This window comes from Scyliorhinus torazame, chromosome 11, assembly GCF_047496885.1.
Source record: "Scyliorhinus torazame isolate Kashiwa2021f chromosome 11, sScyTor2.1, whole genome shotgun sequence".
NCBI lineage: Eukaryota > Metazoa > Chordata > Chondrichthyes > Carcharhiniformes > Scyliorhinidae > Scyliorhinus > Scyliorhinus torazame.
In genome coordinates, this window is record NC_092717.1 from 167,809,376 (window position 1) to 167,831,688 (window position 22,313).

Genomic DNA, 22,313 nt, shown 5'->3' on the forward strand with positions numbered 1-22,313 from the left:
TCACCGTGCCTAGTGAACTACTGAACGTCATCCGGCAAATTGAGTCACAGGTTGAGTCGCAGGTGCAACTGTGTGATAGCACCCTCCTGGCATCTGATGAGAAGGTGATTCGTATCCGTGAGGAGACAGCCAAAGATCCCTCTTGCAGCGAGTTATGCAACACCTAGCCAATGGCTGGCAAAAAGGGCAGTGCCCTCAATTTTTCAATGTAAAGGACGACCTGACGGTGATTGATGGTATCCTCCTCAAACTGGGCCGGTTTGTAATTCCACACAGTCTCCAGAGCTTGGTGCTCCGTCAAATCCATGAGGGCCACCTGGGTGTGGAAAAGTGCAGAAGCAGAGCCAGGCAGGCTGTCTACTGGCCCGGGATCAGCCAGGACATCGCGAACATGGTCCTTAACTGTGCGACCTGTCAACACTTCCAGCCAGCGCAGAGTAAGGAGACACTTCAGCAGCATGAAATCGAAACCTCTCCGTGGTTCAAGGTTGGCATCCTCCTCTTTCAAGCAAATGGTCGGGATTACATGTTAATCATTGATTATTTTTCCAATTACCCTGAAGTCGTGAAGCTCTCAGACCTCACATCTCGGACCGTCATCAAGGCCTGTAAGGAGACGTTCTCCAGGCATGGTATCCCACTCACTGTCATGAGTGACAATGGCCCGTGCTTCAGCAGCCATGAATGGTCTCTGTTTGCACAGTCGTATCAGTTCAAAAACATCACTTCCAGCCCACACTATCTGCAGTCAAACGGAAACGTTGAGAAAGGGGTACACATAGTGAAGCAGCTCATCTGCAAGGCCGCGGATTCTGCATCTGACATTCACCTTGCGCTGCTTGCGTACATGCCACCGATTTGCCCGTGTTATCCCCGTCAGACACTGTTTGGGTCAAGATCCCTGATGGAAGCTGGTCAGTTCCACCTGTCATTGTTCGACAGGCTGCCCCCCGCTCGTATGTTGTGCGCCTGGCTGATGGTTCTGTTGTGCGACGAAACAGACGGGCACTGCGCAAAGTTGCCTGCCCACAACCACATTCTTCTCCGTTTCCTTCTGTTGTTTTGCCACCTCCTGATACCTCGACTCACGAAGCCACCAGTCAGGCTTCAATCCTGCCCACCAAGGCGCTGTCGTCCCCACCACCACCTCTCCGGCGGTCGACCAGGATCAGACGCAAGCCACAGAGACTGGACTTATGAACATTTGTTCTGTTTGCTATGTTCTGTGTTCTCGCATTAGACAGCTGTTTTTACATGTACATATGTTCACATCCACTGCATGTATATATGTTATGATGTGGAGATGCCGGCATTGGACTGGGGTGAGCACAGTACGAAGTCTTACAACACCAGGTTAAAGTCCAACAGGTTTGTTTCGATGTCACTAGCTTTCGGAGCGCTGCTCCTTCCTCAGGTGAATGAAGAGGTATGTTCCAGAAACATATATATAGACAAATTCAAAGATGCCAAACAATGCTTGGAATGCGAGCATTAGCAGGTGATTAAATCTTTACAGATCCAGAGATGGGGTAACCCCAGATTAAAGAGGTGTGAATTGTACCAAGCCAGGACAGTTGGTAGGATTTTGCAGGCCAGATGGTGGGGGATGATTGTAATGCGACATGAATCCCAGGTCCCGGTTGAGGCCGCACTCATGTGTGCGGAACTTGGCTATAAGTTTCTGCTCGGCGATTCTGCGTTGTCGCGGGTCCTGAAGGCCGCCTTGGAGAACGCTTACCCGGAGATCAGAGGCTGAATGCCCTTGACTGCTGAAGTGTTCCCCGACTGGAAGGGAACATTCCTGCCTGGTGATTGTTGCGCGATGTCCGTTCATTCGTTGTCGCAGCGTCTGCATGGTCTCGCCAATGTACCACGCTTCGGGACATCCTTTCCTGCAGCGTATGAGGTAGACAACGTTGGCCGAGTCGCACGAGTATGTACCGCGTACCTGGTGGGTGGTGTTCTCACGTGTAATGGTGGTATCCATGTCGATGATCTGGCACGTCTTGCAGAGATTGCCATGACAGGGTTGTGTGGTGTCGTGGTCGCTGTTCTGAAGACTAGGTAGTTTGCTGCAAACAATGGTTCGTTTGAGGTTGCGCGGTTGTTTGAAGGCAAGTAGTGGGGGTGTGGGGATGACCTTGGCAAGATGTTCATCGTCATCAATGACGTGTTGAAGGCTGTGAAGAAGATGACGTAGTTTCTCCGCTCCGGGGAAGTACTGGACGACGAAGGGTATTCTGTCGGTTGTGTCCCATGTTTGTCTTCTGAGGAGGTCGGTCCGGTTTTTCGCTGTGGCGCGTTGGAACTGTCGATCGATGAGTCGAGTGCCATATCCCGTTCGTACGAGGGCATCTTTCAACGTCTGTAGATGTCTGTTACGCTCCTCCTCGTCTGAGCAGATCCTGTGTATACGGAGCGCTTGTCCATAGGGGATGGCTTCTTTAATGTGTTTAGGGTGGAAGCTGGAGAAGTGGAGCATCATGAGGTTATCCGTAGGTTTGCGGTAAAGCGAAGTGCTGAGGTGACCGTCCTCCGATCAAGGAATGTTCCCTTCCAGTCGGGGAACACTTCAGCAGTCAAGGGCATTCAGCCTCTGATCTCCGGGTAAGCGTTCTCCAAGGCGGCCTTCAGGACCCGCGACAACGCAGAATCGCCGAGCAGAAACTTATAGCCAAGTTCCGCACACATGAGTGCGGCCTCAACCGGGACCTGGGATTCATGTCGCATTACATTCATCCCCCACCATCTGGCCTGCGAAATCCTACCAACTGTCCTGCCTTGGTACAATTCACACCTCTTTAATCTGGGGTTACCCCATCTCTGGATCTGTAAAGATTTAATCACCTGCTAATGCTCGCATTCCAAGCATTGTTTGGCATCTTTGAATTTGTCTATATATGTGTTTCTAGAACAGACCTCTTCATTCACCTGAGGAAGGAGCAGCGCTCCGAAAGCTAGTGACATCGAAACAAACCTGTTGGACTTTAACCTGGTGTTGTAAGACTTTGTACTGTATATATGTTAATATTGGCCTATTCTTGTAAATACGTTCACATATGTCATCCAAACATGAAAAAAAGGGGAGATGTAATGATATACAGACAAGCAGCTAATGGACACAGAGAACAGGACATGACCAATAAGCAGGCAGAACACTCAGGGGTGCCATCTGACTATAAAAGACACCAGGCACACACACTCCACCTCTTTGACATCTAGAGAGTCAGTCAAGGTTGATGTTACAATCTCACACCTCCACCACGTGGCTAAGAGCTAGTCTGGTTCAGTCAGACAGAGTAACCACACTTAAGTTAGCAGAGAGTCAAACTCACAGGGAACTGTGCTATTAGTTCAATAAACCTGATTGAACTAACTTCAAAGTCTGGAGTATCTTTCTGCTCTAAGCTGCATCCAGTTGCAGCCAATGTTAGACCAGTGTGCCTAACACCACACCAGCCACCCCCCTTTACCCTTGGGAATGGCTGAGGCGACGTTGGGTGCCGATACACCTGACTGTGCTGCTCTCTCTCAAGGCTCAATGTTTGTTCTCAGGATAGATGACCACGCTAAGTCCATAGAATGTAGTCGACCACTTTGAGGATGGCCATTGCGAAATTGCACCTGTCTTTCAGTATGCACGGTGTCCCAGAAGTTTTTGTTACCGACAATCGAATGCCTTGAACAAGTGAGGAAGTCTCAGGATTCCTAAAGAATAACGGGGTACAGCACATCCGTATGGCCCCATATCACCCAGCTTCCAACAGGCTGGTGGAAAAAGTGGTACAAACGCTCAAATGAGAATTGAAAAAGCAGACTTCAGGATCAATGGACACGAGATCGGCCAGGTTCTTGTTCTGCTTTGAGACCACTCCGCATGCAGCGACCTGGGTAGCACCAGCTCAATTGCTAATGGGCCAGAGGCTTCAAACCTGCCTTTGTCTGGCTTTCCCGGATATTGGCTGGAATGTCCGCCACATTAGGAGCAGCACGGGCATAGCCCTTTTCTAAGAAAGCCGCCCAGACTGTTTGGACCAGGTGACGTATTTTATGTTAGAAACTTTGTATGCAACGCCCAGTGGATCGCAGGGACCATCGGCCGCCAGACAGGGCCGGTATCTTATCAAGTTCAGGCACAAGGTCGCATTATGAGAAAGCACTTTGATCACATAAGGTCCAGAAGACCAATCTTACGAAAGATTCCTCGGGACAGGAAAATTACAGTCAAACCAAATCCGGTGCCAGGAGAGGCTAGAGCTTTACCCCAAGGGGGTAAGACGCCAAAATGAGAGAGTTCATACTTACGGATTCTGACATGGAACCCAGGCATTGGAATCTACAATGTGGAACAAGCAGTGCAGCAGCCTCAGACAGTGCATCCACCACAACATCTGAACGGAAGCAGCGTTCGCTGTCCAGATATACACCGGCCGATCCAGCCCTGCAAGTGCAAGAAGCACAGACACGGGGAAAAGAGAGTCCGGCGTTCCCCTACTCTGCAATCGTCAGAAGGGCCTTCAGACTTTGGAGGGAAGGGATGTTATAACCCGCAAAAGACCTACGGGGTTGGAGCAATCAGTTTCGCCGAATACAAGCTCCCCCACTTAGCGGGGAGGGAACCTGAGGATATTCATGACTGAGATCTGTATAAAGTTGGCCAGGTATGGAACCGACAGAGCACACCCAGCTGGGATCTGATGTATATTGTAAATATAATTGCTTTGCAATAAACCAAGTTTGCTTTTGACCATCTCGGTTCAGACTCGTTTGTGGTCGACAAAACTTGCCCAGACTTTTCGCAAAATATAGCAAAGAAATGCTGTTGAGCTGGTGAATGCCTGCTACCTTTCTTGCTCTGGCTGTTTTTTTATTGTAGTTTATGTCGTGTTGGGTTCTCTGCTACACAGACAAACCAACACGGTTGCAGATGGTACAACTCTGTTTTATTACTAACAATAACAACATCTGTAAACTGGTTACTGTGGTTCGTTCATTACCCTTTAACCTGTGGACCCAGCCCTAACACTATCTTAGAGAGGCACTCAGCACATGGTGAATGTCTGAATGGCTTGCTGTGAGCTCTGTGCCCTGAGCTGTCTCCTGCTGGATTGAGCGGGAAGTGTGGTGTTCCCCGTTTTATAGTGTGTATGCTCTTGCTTGTGATTGGCTGTGAAGTTGCGTGTGTGTTGATTGGTCCGTTGATCTGTCCATCAGTGTGTATGTGTGTTTGCACCATGATGTTTATCTGAATATCATGACATCCCCCCCCCTTTTTTACAAGAAAATGTGCTGAGTGTGTGTGTGCAATATCTACAACATGTACATGAGGCTAAACTATATACATAGGAAGGTGTCAGGTGCAACATAGCAACGAGGTTGTACCATAAACAAAACAAGTGTAAACAGCAAGCATCAAAACGAACTCCTGTAACGACAAAAAGAGAAATATATTAACATTGTGGCATAATACTTTAGTGAGTCCAATGTTCAAACAGGCTCATAAGTCCAGCCTAGTAGTTGGGCGACGAATTCGAGTTGACCGTTAGGGTGGCACACCATTCATCACCCGGATTGACACTGTTCACTGGCATCGGCTGATGGGTCCTGCTTGGAGACATCCGGTTCCTGTCAATGACCGCAACGCAGAAGGCTTCCCGGTCGTCTGTATCACTGGTCTGTATATCGTCAGGGTATGACTCGGAGTATGGAGGCTGAATGGTCCGCACATCCCTGCGAGGCTGTTGGAATTGGGGAGCGTTGGCAGGTTGAGCTGCTCGACAGTAGGCAGCGTAATGGCCCATCTTGCCACAGCGGAGGCATTGTCGGTTCTTTGCTGGACATTGCCACTTTAAATGTGCGGATCCACAGTTAACATAGAATTTTAACATAGAATTTACAGTGCAGAAGGAGGCCATTCGGCCCATCGAGACTGCACCGGCTCTTGGAAAGAGCACCCCACCCAAGGTCAACACCTCCACCCGATCCCCATAACCCAGTAACCCCACCCAACACTAAGGGCAATTTTGGACACTAAGGGCAATCTATCATGGCCAATCCACCTAACCTGCACATCTTTGGACTGTGGGAGGAAACCGGAGCACTCGAAGGAAACCCACGCACACACGGGGAGGATGTGCAGACTCCGCACAGACAGTGACCCAAGCTGGAATCGAACCTGGGACCCTGGAGCTGTGAAGCAATTGTGCTATCCACAATGCTACCGCACTTCGTGACGTCATGGCGTTCGTTGCACCATCGCGCATGTGCTGTTCGGTCCTGCGTAGAGCGCGCCTGCACGTCACGTCCCTCTGCGTCGACATCTCTTTTGGCACGTACAAGCGCGGGAGGCCGCGGAAAGCGTGCAAAATGGCCACCCTCGTCCGGGCCGCGGACCGGGAAGAACTCGATTGACTGGACCCGCTCGGCCTCGTAGGACCCCTGCCTTGCCGCTTCAGCCGCGTAGGACCCCTGCTGTGCCAATTCGGCTGCCTGGAATTGGGAGTAGCGGCTGGTCGTGTTTTCATGGAGGACGCAGGCTTCGATGGCGGTGGCTAGGGTGAGGCTTTTAATTTTGAGGATCTGCTGGCGTAGGGTGCCCGAGGTGACCCCAAAAACAATCTGGTCCCGAATCATGGAATCGGAGGTGGCCTCGTAACCGCAGGACTGCGCGAGGATACAGAGGTGTGTTAGGAAAGATTGAAGGTCGTTGTACATATTGGTACTAACGACATAGGCAGGAAGGGGCATGAGGTCCTGCAGCAGGAGTTCAGGGAGCTAGGCAGAAAGTTAAAAGACAGGACCTTGAGGGTTGTAATCTCGGGATTACTCCCTGTGCCACGTGCCAGTGAGGCTAGAAATAGGAAGATAGAGCAGATAAACACGTGGCTAAACAGCTGGTGTAGGAGGGAGGGTTTCCATTATCTGGACCACTGGGAGCTCTTCCGGGGAAGGTGTGACCTGTATAAGAAGGACGGGTTGCATCTAAACCGGAGAGGCATAAATATCCTGGCCGCGAGGTTTGCTAGTGTCACACGGGAGGGTTTAAACTAGTATGGCAGGGGGGTGGGCATGGGAGCAATAGGTCAGAAGGTGAGAGCATTGAGGGAGAACTAGGGAATAGGGACAGTGTGGCTCTGAGGCAGAGCAGATGGGGAGAAGTTGCTGAACACAGCGGGTCTGGTGGCCTGAAGTGCATATGTTTTAATGCAAGGAGCATTACGGGTAAGGCAGATGAACTTAGAGCTTGGATTACTACTTGGAACTATGATGTTGTTGCCATTACAGAGACCTGGTTGAGGGAAGGGCAGGATTGGCAGCTAAACGTTCCAGGATTTAGATGTTTCAGGCGGGATAGAGGGGGATGTAAAAGGGGAGGTGGAGTTGCGCTACTTGTTCGGGAGAATATCACAGCTATACTGCGAGAGGACACCTCAGAGGGCAGTGAGGCTATATGGGTAGAGATCAGGAATAAGAAGGGTGCAGTCACAATGTTGGGGGTATACTACAGGCCTCCCAACAGCCAGCGGGAGATAGAGGAGCAGATAGGTAGACAGATTTTGGAAAAGAGTAAAAACAACAGGGTTGTGGTGATGGGAGACTTCAACTTCCCCAATATTGACTGGGACTCACTTTGTGCCAGGGGCTTAGACGGGGCGGAGTTTGTAAGGAGCATCCAGGAGGGCTTCTTAAAACAATATGTAAACAGTCCAACTAGGGAAGGGGCGGTACTGGACCTGGTATTGGGGAATGAGCCCGGCCAGGTGGTAGATGTTTCAGTAGGGGAGCATTTCGGTAACAGTGACCACAATTCAGTAAGTTTTAAAATACTGGTGGACAAGGATAAGAGTGGTCCGAGGATGAATGTGCTAAATTGGGGGAAGGCTAATTATAACAATATTAGGTGGGAACTGAAGAACATAGATTGGGGGCGGATGTTTGAGGGCAAATCAACATCTGACATGTGGGAGGCTTTCAAGTGTCAGTTGAAAGGAATACAGGACCGGCATGTTCCTGTGAGGAAGAAAGATAAATACGGCAATTTTCGGGAACCTTGGATGACGAGTGATATTGTAGGCCTCGTCAAAAAGAAAAAGGAGGCATTTGTCAGGGCTAAGAGGCTGGGAACAGACGAAGCCTGTGTGGCATATAAGGAAAGTAGGAAGGAACTTAAGCAAGGAGTCAGGAGGGCTAGAAGGGGTCACGAAAAGTCATTAGCAAATAGGGTTAAGGAAAATCCCAAGGCTTTTTACACGTACATAAAAAGCAAGAGGGTAGCCAGGGAAAGGGTTGGCCCACTGAAGGATAGGCAAGGGAATCTATGTATGGAGCCAGAGGAAATGGGCGAGGTACTAAATGAATACTTTGCATCAGTATTCACCAAAGAGAAGGAATTGGTAGATGTTGAGTCTGGAGAAGGGGGTGTAGATAGCCTGGGTCACATTGTGATCCAAAAAGACGAGGTGTTGGGTGTCTTAAAAAATATTAAGGTAGATAAGTCCCCAGGGCCTGATGGGATCTACCCCAGAATACTGAAGGAGGCTGGAGAGGAAATTGCTGAGGCCTTGACAGAAATCTTTGGATCCTCACTGTCTTCAGGGGATGTCCCAGAGGACTGGAGAATAGCCAATGTTGTTCCTCTGTTTAAGAAGGGTAGCAAGGATAATCCCGGGAACTACAGGCCGGTGAGCCTTACTTCAGTGGTAGGGAAATTACTGGAGAGAATTCTTAGAGACAGGATCTACTCCCATTTGGAAGCAAATGGACGTATTAGTGAGAGGCAGCACGGTTTTGTGAAGGGGAGGTCGTGTCTCACTAACTTGATAGAGTTTTTCGAGGAGGTCACTAAGATGATTGATGCAGGTAGGGCAGTAGATGTTGTCTATATGGACTTCAGTAAGGCCTTTGACAAGGTCCCTCATGGTAGACTAGTACAAAAGGTGAAGTCACACGGGATCAGGGGTGAGCTGGCAAGGTGGATACAGAACTGGCTAGGCCATAGAAGGCAGAGGGTAGCAATGGAGGGATGCTTTTCTAATTGGAGGGCTGTGACCAGTGGTGTTCCACAGGGATCAGTGCTGGGACCTTTGCTCTTTGTAGTGATTTGGAGGAAAATGTAACTGGTCTGATTAGTAAGTTTGCAGATGACACAAAGGTTGGTGGAATTGCGGATAGTGATGAGGACTGACTGAGGATACAGCAGGATTTAGATTGTCTGGAGACTTGGGCGGAGAGATGGCAGATGGAGTTTAATCCGGACAAATGTGAGGTAATGCATTTTGGAAGGTCTAATGCAGGTAGGGAATATACAGTGAATGGTAGAACCCTCAAGAGTATTGAAAGTCAAAGAGATCTAGGAGTACAGGTCCACAGGTCATTGAAAGGGGCAACACAGGTGGAGAAGGTAGTCAAGAAGGCATACGGCATGCTTGCCTTCATTGGCCGGGGCATTGAGTATAAGAATTGGCAAGTCATGTTGCAGCTGTATAGAACCTTAGTTAGGCCACACTTGGAGTATAGTGTTCAATTCTGGTCGCCACACTACCAGAAGGATGTGGCGGCTTTAGAGAGGGTGCAGAAGAGATTTACCAGAATGTTGCCTGGTATGGAGGGCATAAGCTATGAGGAGCGATTGAATAAACTCGGTTTGTTCTCACTGAAACGAAGGAGGTTGAGGGGCGACGTGATAGAGATATACAAAATTATGAGGGGCATAGACAGAGTGGATAGTCAGAGGTTTTTCCCCAGGGTAGAGGGGTCAATTACTAGGGGGCATAGGTTTAAGGTGAGAGGGGCAAGGTTTAGAGTAGATGTACGAGGCAAGTTTTTTACGCAGAGGGTAGTGGGTACCTGGAACTCGCTACCGGAGGAGGTAGTGGAAGCAGGGACGATAGGGACATTTAAGGGGCATCTTGACAAATATATGAATAGGATGGGAATAGAAGGATACGGACCCAGGAAGTGTAGAAGATTGTAGTTTAGTCGGGCAGTATGGTCGGCACGGGCTTGGAGGGCCGAAGGGCCTGTTCCTGTGCTGTACATTTCTTTGTTCTTTGTTGTTTGAAAAGGCTCATCCTTACCCTGCAGGCGCTGCTGGAAGTGGTACCTCTCGAAGCTCTCATTTACCTCGACGCTGAAGTGTTGCTCGAGTTTAAGAAGGACCGTCTTGTACTTCGTCTTGTCCTCACCTTCAGCGAACACCAGGGAGTTGTAGATGTGGATGGCATGTTGCCCTGCCGTGGAGAGAAGGAGGGCGATTTTCCTGGTGTCCGAAGCATTCTCCCTCCCTGTGGCTTCTAGGAAGAACTGGAAGCGCTGTTTAAACAGCTTCCAGTTGACGTCGAGGTTTCCAAACCTGGCACTATGTCGTTTTGGGTGCTCTGCTACACAGACGAACCAACACGGTTGCAGATGGTACAACTCTGTTTTATTACTAACAATAACAACATCTGTAAACTGGTTACTGTGGTTTGTTCATTCCCCTTTAACCTGTGGACCCAGCCCTAACACTATCTTAGAGAGGCACTCAGCACATGGTGAATGTCTGAATGGCTTGCTGTGAGCTCTGTGCCCTGAGCTGTCTCCTGCTGGAATGAGCGGGAAGTGTGGTGTTCCCCGTTTTATAGTGTGTATGCTCTTGCTTGTGATTGGCTGTGATGTTGCGTGTGTTTTGATCGGTCTGTTGATCTGTCTATCAGTGTGTATGTGTGTTTGCACCATGATGTGAATATCATGACAGTTTACTGCTTTTGCGACTGGGTTACTTTGAACATTCTGCCTTTTCCTGAATCAGATTGTGTCAAGAAGTTGAACTTGTATGCGTTTTCCCTTTTCAAATACTCTTACGTTTGAATGGAGCTTGGTGAAATATCACGCAACATGTCCAGAACAGCCATTTCTCATTTAAAGGGATCAACTTAAATGTAGTTTTGCTTGGCCTATTTGACATTTTGTTTGTAACAGCAGACTGCCACTGATAGCCACGTGCCCCTTCCTGCTGGGATCGGTTGGACAGGCAATGAAAAGCACAGATTACAATGTTTGAATTCCCTCTAATTTCTCGAAGTCAAAGTAGGGCCTATCAAGGCTGTTTCTGGCAAATATCTGACTACTGTGCACAAGAAGATTTATTTGCTGCAATTTCTGTTTCTAAAATAGCGCAAGTTCAAACATTGCAAATTGTACTGAGATTGCAATGTGAAAGCCTACCGCAGTGTACATTTTTCTTTGGTTTCAAAATTAAGTGTGCTCAGTTTCTTCAAATATAAAGAAAACCAGACTTTTGACACATTTTGTTTATACAAGGTTGGAGCCATCCTCCCTTCCAGCCTTTACAATTTGGGAACCTATGCTCTAGGCTCAGAAAGATTGACAACATGGGCGAAATTCTCCGGAAACGGCGCGATGTCTGCCGACTGGCGCCCAAAATGGCGCAAATCAGACGGGCATCGCGCCACCCCAAAGGTGCAGAATCCTCCGCATCTTTGGGGGCCGAGTCCCAACCTTGAGGGGCTAGGTCGGTGCCGGACGAATTTCCGCCCCGCCAGCTGGCGGATAAGGCCTTTGGTGCCCCGCCAGCTTGCGCGGAAATGACATCTCCGGCCGGCGCATGCGCGGGAGCGTCAGCGGCCGCTGACAGCTTCCCACGCATGCGCAGTGGAGGGTGTCTCTTCTGCCTCTGCCATGGTGGAGACCGTGGCGGAGGCGGAAGGGAAAGAGTGCCCCCACGGCACAGGCCCGCCCGTGGATCGGTGGGCCCGATCGCGGGCCAGGCCACTGTGGGGGCACCCTCCCGGGGCCAGATCGCCCCGTGCCCCCCCCAGGACCCCGGAGCCCACCCGCGCCGCCTGTAAGGTAGGTGGTTTAATTTATGCCGACGGGACAGGCATTTTAGCGGCGGGACTTCGGCCCATCCGGGCCGGAGAATCGCACGGGGAGGTCCGCCAACCAGCGCGGCACGATTCCCGCCCCCGCCGAATCTCCAGTGCCGGAGATTTCGGCAACCAGCAGGGGCGGGATTCACGCCAGCCCCCGTCGATTCTCCGACCCGGCGGGGGGTCGGAGAATCTCGCCCCAGGTTACAAACTGGGTGAACTAAGGAACTTTGAGAGAAGTACAAAATAAATACTTGGAAAAGAGCATCAAGATTAGTCAGGAATATCGTTTCTTCTCAACCTGGGAATAAGGGAGTGACAAATATATCACTGATGCTTCTAACTAAACTTGAAAAATTTAGAATGAAACAAGCAAATGTTTATTACATTGATTAACATAGTGTAGGGGGGTACATGAGGGTGTCTAAATTGGACACAAGGTAAATGTAGAGCAGATAGTTTCAACTATAGCTTTTAAAGTTACAAATGAAAAATAAGTTAAAGCTTGGTGTTCTGTTCCCATATGTTAGACCTAAGTATACACTGAGAAACGTTTAACTTTGAATTTTCTTTTTAAAATGAGGAATGAAAACGATAACATGAATACTCTGCTACATTAATGAATGGAATGTGAATTGAAACATGAGCCAAATTATTTAATGCACATGTCAATACTTGTTAGCAGGTTGATTATCATGTGGTCATATTAAGAAAAGGCTATGATACTGAATGAATAGTATATGAGGCAATTGAAGTGGAGGTAAATATTGGAACATGCTGGTTGACTGAGGATCAATGAATCACCAGGGCGGGATTCTCCCATTCGGCGGCAGTGTGTCCATGCCATCGGAAACGCCGTCGCCTTTCACTATGGCGTGAACGGGCCGCTGGGAGTATCGATTCTGGCCCCTACAGGGGGCCAGCACAGCACTGGAGCGGTTCACGCTGGCGCCCTAAAAAGGCAGAGTTTGCGACGGTGCCAACCCGCGCATGCACGGTGGCCTCGCTCAACGCGCTGGCCATGATGCGGGACTTCAGGGGTCGGCGGGGATGAAAATGGGCCCGGGGAGCGAGAAGCCGGCCCACCGACTGGTGGGCCCCGATCGCGGGCTAGGCCCCATCGGAGGCCCCGCCTGGGGTCGGAGCCCCCCTTCCCCCCCCCAACAGGCTGCCCCCCCATGACCCTACGCACGGAGTTTGCGCCAGCTGTGACCAGGTGTAGACGTTTCCGGCGGAACTCTGCCTTTTTAGAGCGGCCGCTCGGCCCATCTGGGCCGGAGAATTGGCGGCCCGGCCGCGTACAGCAGCCCGCGGCCGGCGCCGTGCCAAATGCACCGGCACCAATGGCGGCAATTCTCCGCTCTGCGGAGAATCGCGTGCCGGCGTCGGGGCGGCGTGGCCCGGTTGCGGGGATTCTCCGGCCCGACCCCGGGCTGGGAGAATCACGCCCCAGGTATGTGTGAATAATTCCTATTTGTGAATTGCAGGTATAGGCTGGAAGCCTTAGTTGCTGACTATCTTTCTTGAGTTCCCGATGGAAGCACACTAATTGCGGTAGACCGGCTTACCAACAGAAAATACTGCACCTGATCCGTGTAAGTGGAACAGATGGATAAAGGATTATTAGTCGTGGAGACTATTTCAAGCCAAAGTAGGAAATAAGGCTGACTTTGGCTAATTAGATAACCCCACAGGCATCCAAAATAATGCTATTTCAATTAAGGTAATTCAGGCCTGCTTTCCTACGCCCAGGAGGATCATTTGCTCTCAGGAAACGGTGGCCATTCGGACTGGCAGCTGTGTAATGAACTTTAGGAGTTATTGAATGACAACATTGTCAGCAACAGAGTTATGCTTATAAAAGGCCTGCATAAGTGGTTGCTGTGACCATTACAGCACAGAGGGCAACGTGGCATGATTACAAATTGGCTGCAGAGGCAAGGAGTTCAATATCTGAATCCTGGATATTTCACCAGTCCGGAGAGTAAGCAGCCACCACTGCTAATCCTTAACCTGGAGGCAGAGTAGAAGCAGTGTGTGGATATTTACCAATCACAAGGATAATTAAATGCTAGAGGGAAAAAGCTTTGAAGACTTACGCCACATTTATTCCAGCAGCATATGTGCTCTATGCCACTTGAGATACATTTGACAATTTTATTGCACACAAATTAAGTTTCATGTTTAAAAAGCAGACCAAAATGAACATGTGCACTCTGAGACTTTATTTACTGAGAAAAGTAAAACTTCTATTTTATAGCATATTTTACACTCTCAAAACATCCCAAAGCAGTTTACCTTTTGAATAAAGAATCTTTTGCAATGTCATCTTCAATTATAAATGTGTCCAATACAATCACAAAGGTCACTTGACAATCAAAGCAATTATTACTTCCACACTTGCGTTTGCATGTCTTTGGTTATGCACTATATCCAGTTCCCTTGTGAGCACATCTCCATAACAAGAATGTGCAGCATAATGTGACATTTTCTCCATACCTTTACTGGGAAGTACTTCACTGAGAATCCCTAATCATTCTCATATGGCTTTAATGCTGGGAAGAAAGAGTGAGTACAGGCAGACAGATAATCTCCAATACCATTTTGTCAAAGAAACACATCATCTTGGACCATTTAAAATTCTTCAAACATTTCCAAATGTATGTGCCCAAATTTCATTACATACACCACTGGGAGTAGAAAGATTGAAAATTAACAAAACAATATTGTCAAGTATCAGTCATGTTTACTTATGCCTATTTTTTTCTTTAACGTACAAAGATTAAAAAATTAGCCCAAGTCTTTATTCCATTTGTTCTGCCTACTAAACCATTTTTATTATAAACAGCTTCATATTTCTAAGGGGAAAAACAATTGCCTCCAAGAGTTTGTTTGCTGCTTTAGGGGATAAAAAAATAATTTCCTCGAACTTTTTTGGCCAAACATAAAACACTTTTCTTTACCCCTTCAAAGGGATTGTTTTAAAGAACCATTTTTAAAGCACACCTATAAGGCTCCTTAATCAGGTATGTCCAGTCTGAAGCAATCCTGACAGCTCTATTTGGAAAATGATTGAACCCAACCAAAATACCGGATTTTATATCCACTTAAATTAAATGGGGAGATCGGTTTTGATCCCATCAAATGGTGAGGCAAAGCAACATTCAGGAGAAGGTCTACAGGATGCACCAACAGAATGATACCTATGCAAGAATGCTCTGGCCATTGCAATTCACTGTTCCCGCCAGCAGTGCATCCCTGCCCATGGGTCTCCTGGGGGTGTGGGGTAGCTTCAATGGGAATTCCCATTGGCAAGCAGCGGGAGCAATGAATCCCGCCGCCAGGGAATGGCATGCCATCGAGAAACATGGAGCTGGGGGACCAGAGATTGCAGCCCCTATACTTAGAGCTCTTAACTACCAGGAAAAGATTAGGCAAAGTTTATTTTTCCTTTGGTGAAACACAGAATTCAAGGTGGTATGAGGGATGATTTTAAGAAGAAGGAAATAGCTAGATCATTTGAGTTGGTTAGGAATGGGAGAAGTAAGGGACATCACTACAAAATAAAGATAGATTGGAAGTACTCGCAGAGAATTAGTGACCTCTTAAATTGGTGACCAAAATGTAGGGAAGTATGGATTCATTGCATCCTTCAAAAGCAACTGGGTATATTTGAAGGTGCTGAGGAGATTTCACATTACAGAAAGTTAATGGAAGAATAGTTGCAATTATTTTTTGTAATTGAAGCCTTCATTCGTTGCTTTAGGAAATAAGAAAACAATTACCAAGAGCTCTTTTGGCCTAAGATAACTCTTTTTCCTTACCCCTTCAAAGAGACTGCATTTCAGTTGATGGGGTAATGCAGTGTTCCTGGGTGGGAAAAGGTGAATGTATCAATGGTATTACGAATGTGGGCCTTTACAAGGCAGCTATCTTTTAAAATATGTCCTTTAAATTAAGGTATAATAGTATGTTCTAGATGGGGAGATGGTGATCATGCTAGACTTCTACCTGAGGACAGGCCCATGTGATTTGGTTGCCATGGGGAAAGAAATCCAAACCGAAACCTATTGAAAATCAAGTGACAGTTTTCACACCTTGACACAGGCAGAAGGACAGCTGTTTTTTTTTAAATAGAGGCAGACAGAGAGAGAAAAATTAATTGCTGCTGTGTGGAGCAGTGGCTAGGCTATGTGTGAAAAGCAGGAGAATATGATTTTGTATTGTCAAACAAGGTGGCTGCTGGTGAGAGCTGATAGTCGATTTTTAAAAGGCGAGCAGAACATATGGACGTTTTGAAGATTTAAGGAATAAGAAGTCGCCGAGATGGGTCTTGCTAGTTCTGGAATATTCAGGCTGAGCTGGATGATTTTCAAAGGACACCAGAAGATTTGACCTTGTAAGGCTGAAGAAGCAAACCTGCTTGAAAGTCAGGAGTAATTTGGGAATTGATCCTCATGGAAAGGAAATTTAAACCTTTGTTGTGACTGACTGAGGAGGCTGAATAGAGTGGAACTAATTCACTGCTTCTCACTGGTCATAACAGAAGCTTGTTATGGGATAGTCATAGTGTAAAGGGCAGAGAAGGAGAAGAGTGTTCAGAGGAATTTTCTAGATCTAACCCAATGAAGAAGAAGGCATTGCTGAATTTTGTTTGTGGGAATGAGGTCAAGCATCAGTAAGGGAACATTTAGGGAATAGTGATCATAATACCATGAAGCTTATACACACTATGGAAAAGTAGAGTTATCTAGAGTTCTTGGAGGATGGTAAAATAGGCTTCATATAAAAAGTTCAGAGAGAAAGTGAAGATGGAAATAAGAAGGTGTCATGGGAGTGTACCTTTACGAAATGGGTGTTTATCAAACAGCTGCAGTGATGTAATTGTGTGGGTGGATCTGTGTTGTGTCTCTGGCTTTTACTTTTGTTTTGAGCTGGAAGCTGTTTGTGGCTTTGTGTTTTACTTTCATTTTAGGCAGTTGAAAGCTGAATTTAGACAAGGAAGGTTCATTTTGTCTCTCTCTCTGTATGTGAAAAGGTGTCCAGATCACTTGATAATTTAAAAGTAATAACAATCTTGTGTAAAGAATGTATACCTACTGCTTTGTCAAAAAGGGTGTTTGGCTTATGGATGTTGCTCGGAAAGTTATTCAGGGTTGCCTAAAGAGTACTGTATCTGTGGGGGATATTTGTATTGGTAGTTGATAAAATGTTTATTGTGTGTTTATAAAATGTTAACTGAATTCATAGAATGAACATTGTTTTGTTTAAAAATACTTAAGGTCTCTGTGGCATAACTCCTGGAAAGTGTGCCCTTGTGCTCCTCATAACCAAAATCTATTAAAAGTTTTAGGTCAGGTAAACTCCATGATACACCTTGGCGTTTTCTAAACCCTGGCCCATAACAAAGGGCAAAGCTGGGCTATAAGAAGAGACTGGCAGCTAACATGAAAAGGAGCTGCAAAAGTCTTCTTTAGGCATATAAATGGTAAACAGGTAGCAAGAGGATGAGAGAGGCCAATTACAAGCTCAAAAGGAGATCTGGAATGGAAGCAAAGAATATGCTGCAGATACTAAATCAGTACTTATCATTTGTCTTTACCAATGAATAAGATGCTGCCAAAGTCATAGTGAAAGAGAAGGTAGTTGAGATACTGATGAGTTGACACTGAAAGATAAACTATTAGGCTTGATGAACGTAAAGTTGAGCAGTCACCAGGACTGGATGGGGATGCATCTGAGGATACTGAGAGAAATAAGAATGGAAATTATTGAGGCACTGGTCATAATCTTCCAATCCTCCTTAAATACAGGACACTGAAAACTGTAACTGTAGCAGCCATGTTCAAAAAAAAAAGTACAAAGGTTAGCCCACCTTACGTCTGTCCAGTCAATTTAACCTTGGGATTTGGAAAACTTTTAGTAACGATAATCCTGGACAAAGTTAACAACCATTTGGACCATTATAGGTTAGTTAGGAAAGCCAGCATGCCAAATAGTGTTTAACTACCAATTAAAAAAACAAATACTGCATGGAATGAAAGGACACACTGAGTGACAGGAAATAGAGTAATGAGGATCGGTTGGTTTTCAGACTGGAGAAAGATTTACAGTGATAGGCCTCAGGGGTAATAGGATCAGTGCTTTCCTTGATATCTATCAATGACATAGACTTCGGTGTCCGGGCCACAATTTCAAGATTTGTAGTAGACTTGGAAACATTGCAAGCTATTAGGAAGATAGTGATAGATTTCAAGAGGACATATACAGGCTTGAAGCAATGGGTGGACATGTAGGAGAATAAATTTATCACAGATAAATGCAAGATAATACATTTTGCTCGGAAGGATGAAGAAATGCAAGGGGGCACGGCGGCACAGTAGTTAGCACTGCTGCCTCACAGCACAAGGACCCAGGATCAATTCTGGCCTTGGGTGACTGTCTGTGTGCACTATCCCCCTGTGTCTGCATGGGTTTCCATCGGGTGCTCTGGTTTCCTCCCACATTCCAAAGATGTGTGGGCTAAGTGAATTAGCCATGCTATTTTGCCCTTAGTGTCCAAAGTTGTGCAGGTTAGGTGGGGTTACAAGGGTAGGACAAGGAGTGGGCATGGGTAGGGATGTTCTTTCAGAGGGTTGGTGCAGACTCGATGGGCTGAATGGCCTCTTTCTCCTTCTGTTAATATTTAATATTAACTTAAGGGTACAATTATAAAGAGATCAACAAAGAGACCTAAACGTAAATGTACACAAATTATTGATGGCAGGGCAGGTGGACAAAATCATGAAATGGCATCCTGGGCTTTATAACTAGGGATGAGGAGCACAGAAGCAAGGAAACTATGCTGATCGTTTAGAAAAGATGTGAAGGCAATTAGAAATTGAACAGAAAAGATTAATGACAATGGCTACAGGGATGAGCGACATCAGATACGAGGAATGATTGGTGAAGATGGGTCTGCTCTCCTGAGAGAAGAGAAAGCTAAGATACAATTCAGAGGTGTTCAAAGTCATGAGGAGTCAGGACCAGCTAGATAGAGAGAAACCGTCTCCTTTCATGCTCGGTCAAAAAACAGAGAACAAGGGCAGCACGGTGGCGCTGTGGGTTAGCACTGTGGTCTAACGCAGCCGAGGTCCCAGGTTCGGCTCTGGGTCACTGTCCGTGTGGAGTTTGCACATTCTCCCCGTGTTTGCGTGGTTTTCACCCCCACAACCTAAAAGATGTGCAGGCTAGGTGGATTGGCCACGCTAAATTGCCCCTTAATTGGAAAAAAAATGAATTGGGTACTCTAAATTTAAAAAAAAAAACGAGAACAAAGATTTAAAATGATTGACAAAACAATCAAAGGGCACAAGGGGGGAAGGTTTTTACACAGCAAGTGTTTATAATCTAGAGTGAACTGCCTAAAAGGGTGATGCAGGCAGATTTATTTGTGGTTTTCAAAAGGGAATCAGTTAGGCACCTGAAAGCAAAAACTTTGCAGGGCTATGGGGGAAAGGGTAGGGGAGTGGGCCCAGATAAAGATCTCTCGCAGAGAGCCTGCAAGAACTACATTCTGACCTTCAATGTTCTAGAATAAACTAGTTTGCAACCTGTAGCGCACAAAGACTCACGAGAGACGAATAGAGATGAAGTCGATGAGGCTTTATTAAGCGTGACTTAGTTCCCCGCAGTTCAGTAGCTGACTGGCCTGCGGGGGAGAACTCCAGGTTCTTATACTCCGCCTTCAGGGCGGAGCTAGAGGTCAACAGCCAACCATGACCCGGGATCTGTCAGCCAATGACATCGCGGCTTCACAGTCCCACATGACCCCTAATGCATACTACCACACAACCAATAAATGTTTCGAAAGTAAATTAATAGAACTTCACTCTTACCGTTGTCAGGGTATACTCTTCTAGCTTCACTTCATCAAAGGGTCTATTTGCTTTCTTTAGTAAATCTCGAAGAAAGCTCTGTTTAAGAAAAACAGTAATGCATTGAGATCTCAGCAGTGGTTTCTAATATCAATCATAGCTATATTTTTTCTGTATCAATATGATCCTTACAGAATGAAATCTCATTTTATTCCGAGTTATAAACAATAAAAATCAATACCTTGCCAAATACAGGCAAGATGGGATAAATGTTGAAAATGCTCTGAGGTAGTTGTAATAAATATATTAGTTTATAGACCTGTAAATTCTCTTTGTTATTTAGCTATTAATTAACCCATTTAAAGTAAGTAACCCACTGAACATATGAAAGAGCCTACAGCAGAATTCCATAGGAATAAACTAGTGCATATCAAATGTCACTAAATATTCTCTGATTATAAAACTCAGATTAAATTTGCTTCAGTAATTTATCATACAGATTTGAAATTCATTAGGGCTTCAATGATTCATGAAATTGTGAAAGACTAAATGCTCTAAGTAAAACAATAAAAACATACTATGAGGAGCTTTGGTGGTGTTATAATCAATATTAAACAACATGCACAATTGTCCTTTTACCTGACAGTTTCCAAAATGATTTGATTATAACCTATATTGAGGCTTCAAAGTTGATATCAAAGTTTATCAAAGCTGTGCAAACCTAACCATGCTGCAGCAAATCTGTTGTCATTGGCCTTTCGGCAGTCACTTAATTCGACAATAACATCTACTCAAGGTCACAAGTTAATGTCATGAACAGGCTGATTCTCAACCCACACATCTTTGGGCACATGGATCAGGATGTTGCACGAGGTATTGGTATCCGGAATGCAGGATCTGTTTTTCTTTCCTTCAGTGTAACCGCTCTGTCCATTATTAAGATGTTTGGCCTCAGAGCATGGATGCAGTTTAATGGACAGTTTGTCGTCGTTTTGAACAATTGGTAGCAATCTCTTCCAGTCATTAATGTCATTGCTACTGTGCTTTCAGAGCTTCGGAGTGTCTTTGAAGTGCTTTCTTTGTCCTCCCCGGAAACGTTGGCTGTTTGACAGTTGAGAAAACAATTGAGAAAACAAACAAAATGGGTGGCACGGTAGCACAGTGGTTAGCACAGTTGCTTCACAGCTCCAGGGTCCCAGGTTCGATTCCTGGCTTGGGTCACTGTCTGTGTGGAGGTTGCACTTTCTCCTGTCTGTGTGGGTTTCCTCCGGGTGCTCTGGTTTCCTCCCACAGTCCAAAGATGTGCAGGTTAAGTGGATTGGCCATGCTAAATTGTGCTTAGTGTCGGAACAAGTTTGGGTGTGGTTAAGGGGATACGGTGGAGTTGTGGGCTTAGGTAGGGTGCTCTCTACAAGGACTGGTGCAGACTCGATGGGTCGTATGGCCTCCTTCTGCCCTGCAAATTCTATTATTCTATGATTCTATGACCTGGCAGGGAAGATATTTTTTAGCTATGCGAACTCAGTGACCAATCCAATGTAGTTGAAATTGTACTAGTTTCACCTGAATGTTTGTCCATTGGCACATGAGCATTTGTTCGGTGGTTCTCCCATTGTATCCAGAGGATGTGGCGGAGGCATTGCTGATGGACTTTTTCTAGTACGCTTACGTGTCACTGACACAGTCCAGGTCTCACTGTAGTACAGGAATATGGTGACAATAATTCTTCTGTACACTAGGACACTTGTTGACTTGCGGAAGTCTTAGCTGTCAAACATTCGCTGCCATAGCTTGTAGAGGGCAGGGCTGGTGCAGCTGATCCATTGTTGGATTTCCTCGCCAATGTTGGCCTTTTAAGAGGGGTAGCTGCCAAGTCATGGGAAGTACTCCAGAGCCACTCCTTCAATCTATCTGGGAGGTGCAATATTTGGCTGACCAGGTATGGGTTGATATGCAAGTTTTGTTTTGTTGATATTCCAGGGCAATCTGAGCCTCTTATTTTATAGGCTTCCTCCAATTTTGAACACAAATTCAACATAACATTTCTTTTTTTAAAATCTGTTATTCTACAAAGGAATCACAGTGCTTTGTTTGCTTCAATAATGTTTTTTTGCTACTTTTATTGGTCCGTACCCCCATTTCCTCTGTACCTACGGACAGAATTTAATGATGCTCCTGGTAGCAAGACGTATTTCAGGCAGTGGCGCTTAATTTTGTATGTGGAGAAATATCAGCCTCCGTAGGGTGGAATGATGTTGTAGTGAGCTTAGGTGATCGCTATCCAGGATGGTTGAGGCATGGCTGACCCTGGAAGAACTGGTGGCAGCAGCTTCTAGAATCCAAGTGTAGCATTTGTGCAGGGAGTGACAGCGTTTGAAGGTCATAATCAACATCTGAGGCAGTTAGAATAATGATGCTGGCCTGCAGGGTGTGGTTGCCTGGCTGTTTGCCTTTTAAAAATGGTGCCTGGATCATTGACCCCCTGAGGTAACCGCAAGGTTGATTACTTTTTGCCCACTCCCACCACACAATTGGTCATGCCCCTTGACTGTACATATGTAGCTAATTGGTTGGCTGCTGTGTGATT

At 46.4% G+C, this 22,313-nt stretch overlaps 1 protein-coding gene across 1 annotated transcript in view; it reads right to left on the reverse strand.

Moving 5' to 3' along the window:
* The window catches only part of calb1 (calbindin 1), a 174,593-nt gene that overhangs the window by 63,333 nt on the left and 88,947 nt on the right, over positions 1-22,313 (reverse strand). The window contains exon 6 of the mRNA XM_072467985.1: positions 19,748-19,825. Coding sequence (XP_072324086.1) covers positions 19,748-19,825 — 78 coding nt within the window. The remainder of the gene's footprint in view (positions 1-19,747; positions 19,826-22,313) is intronic.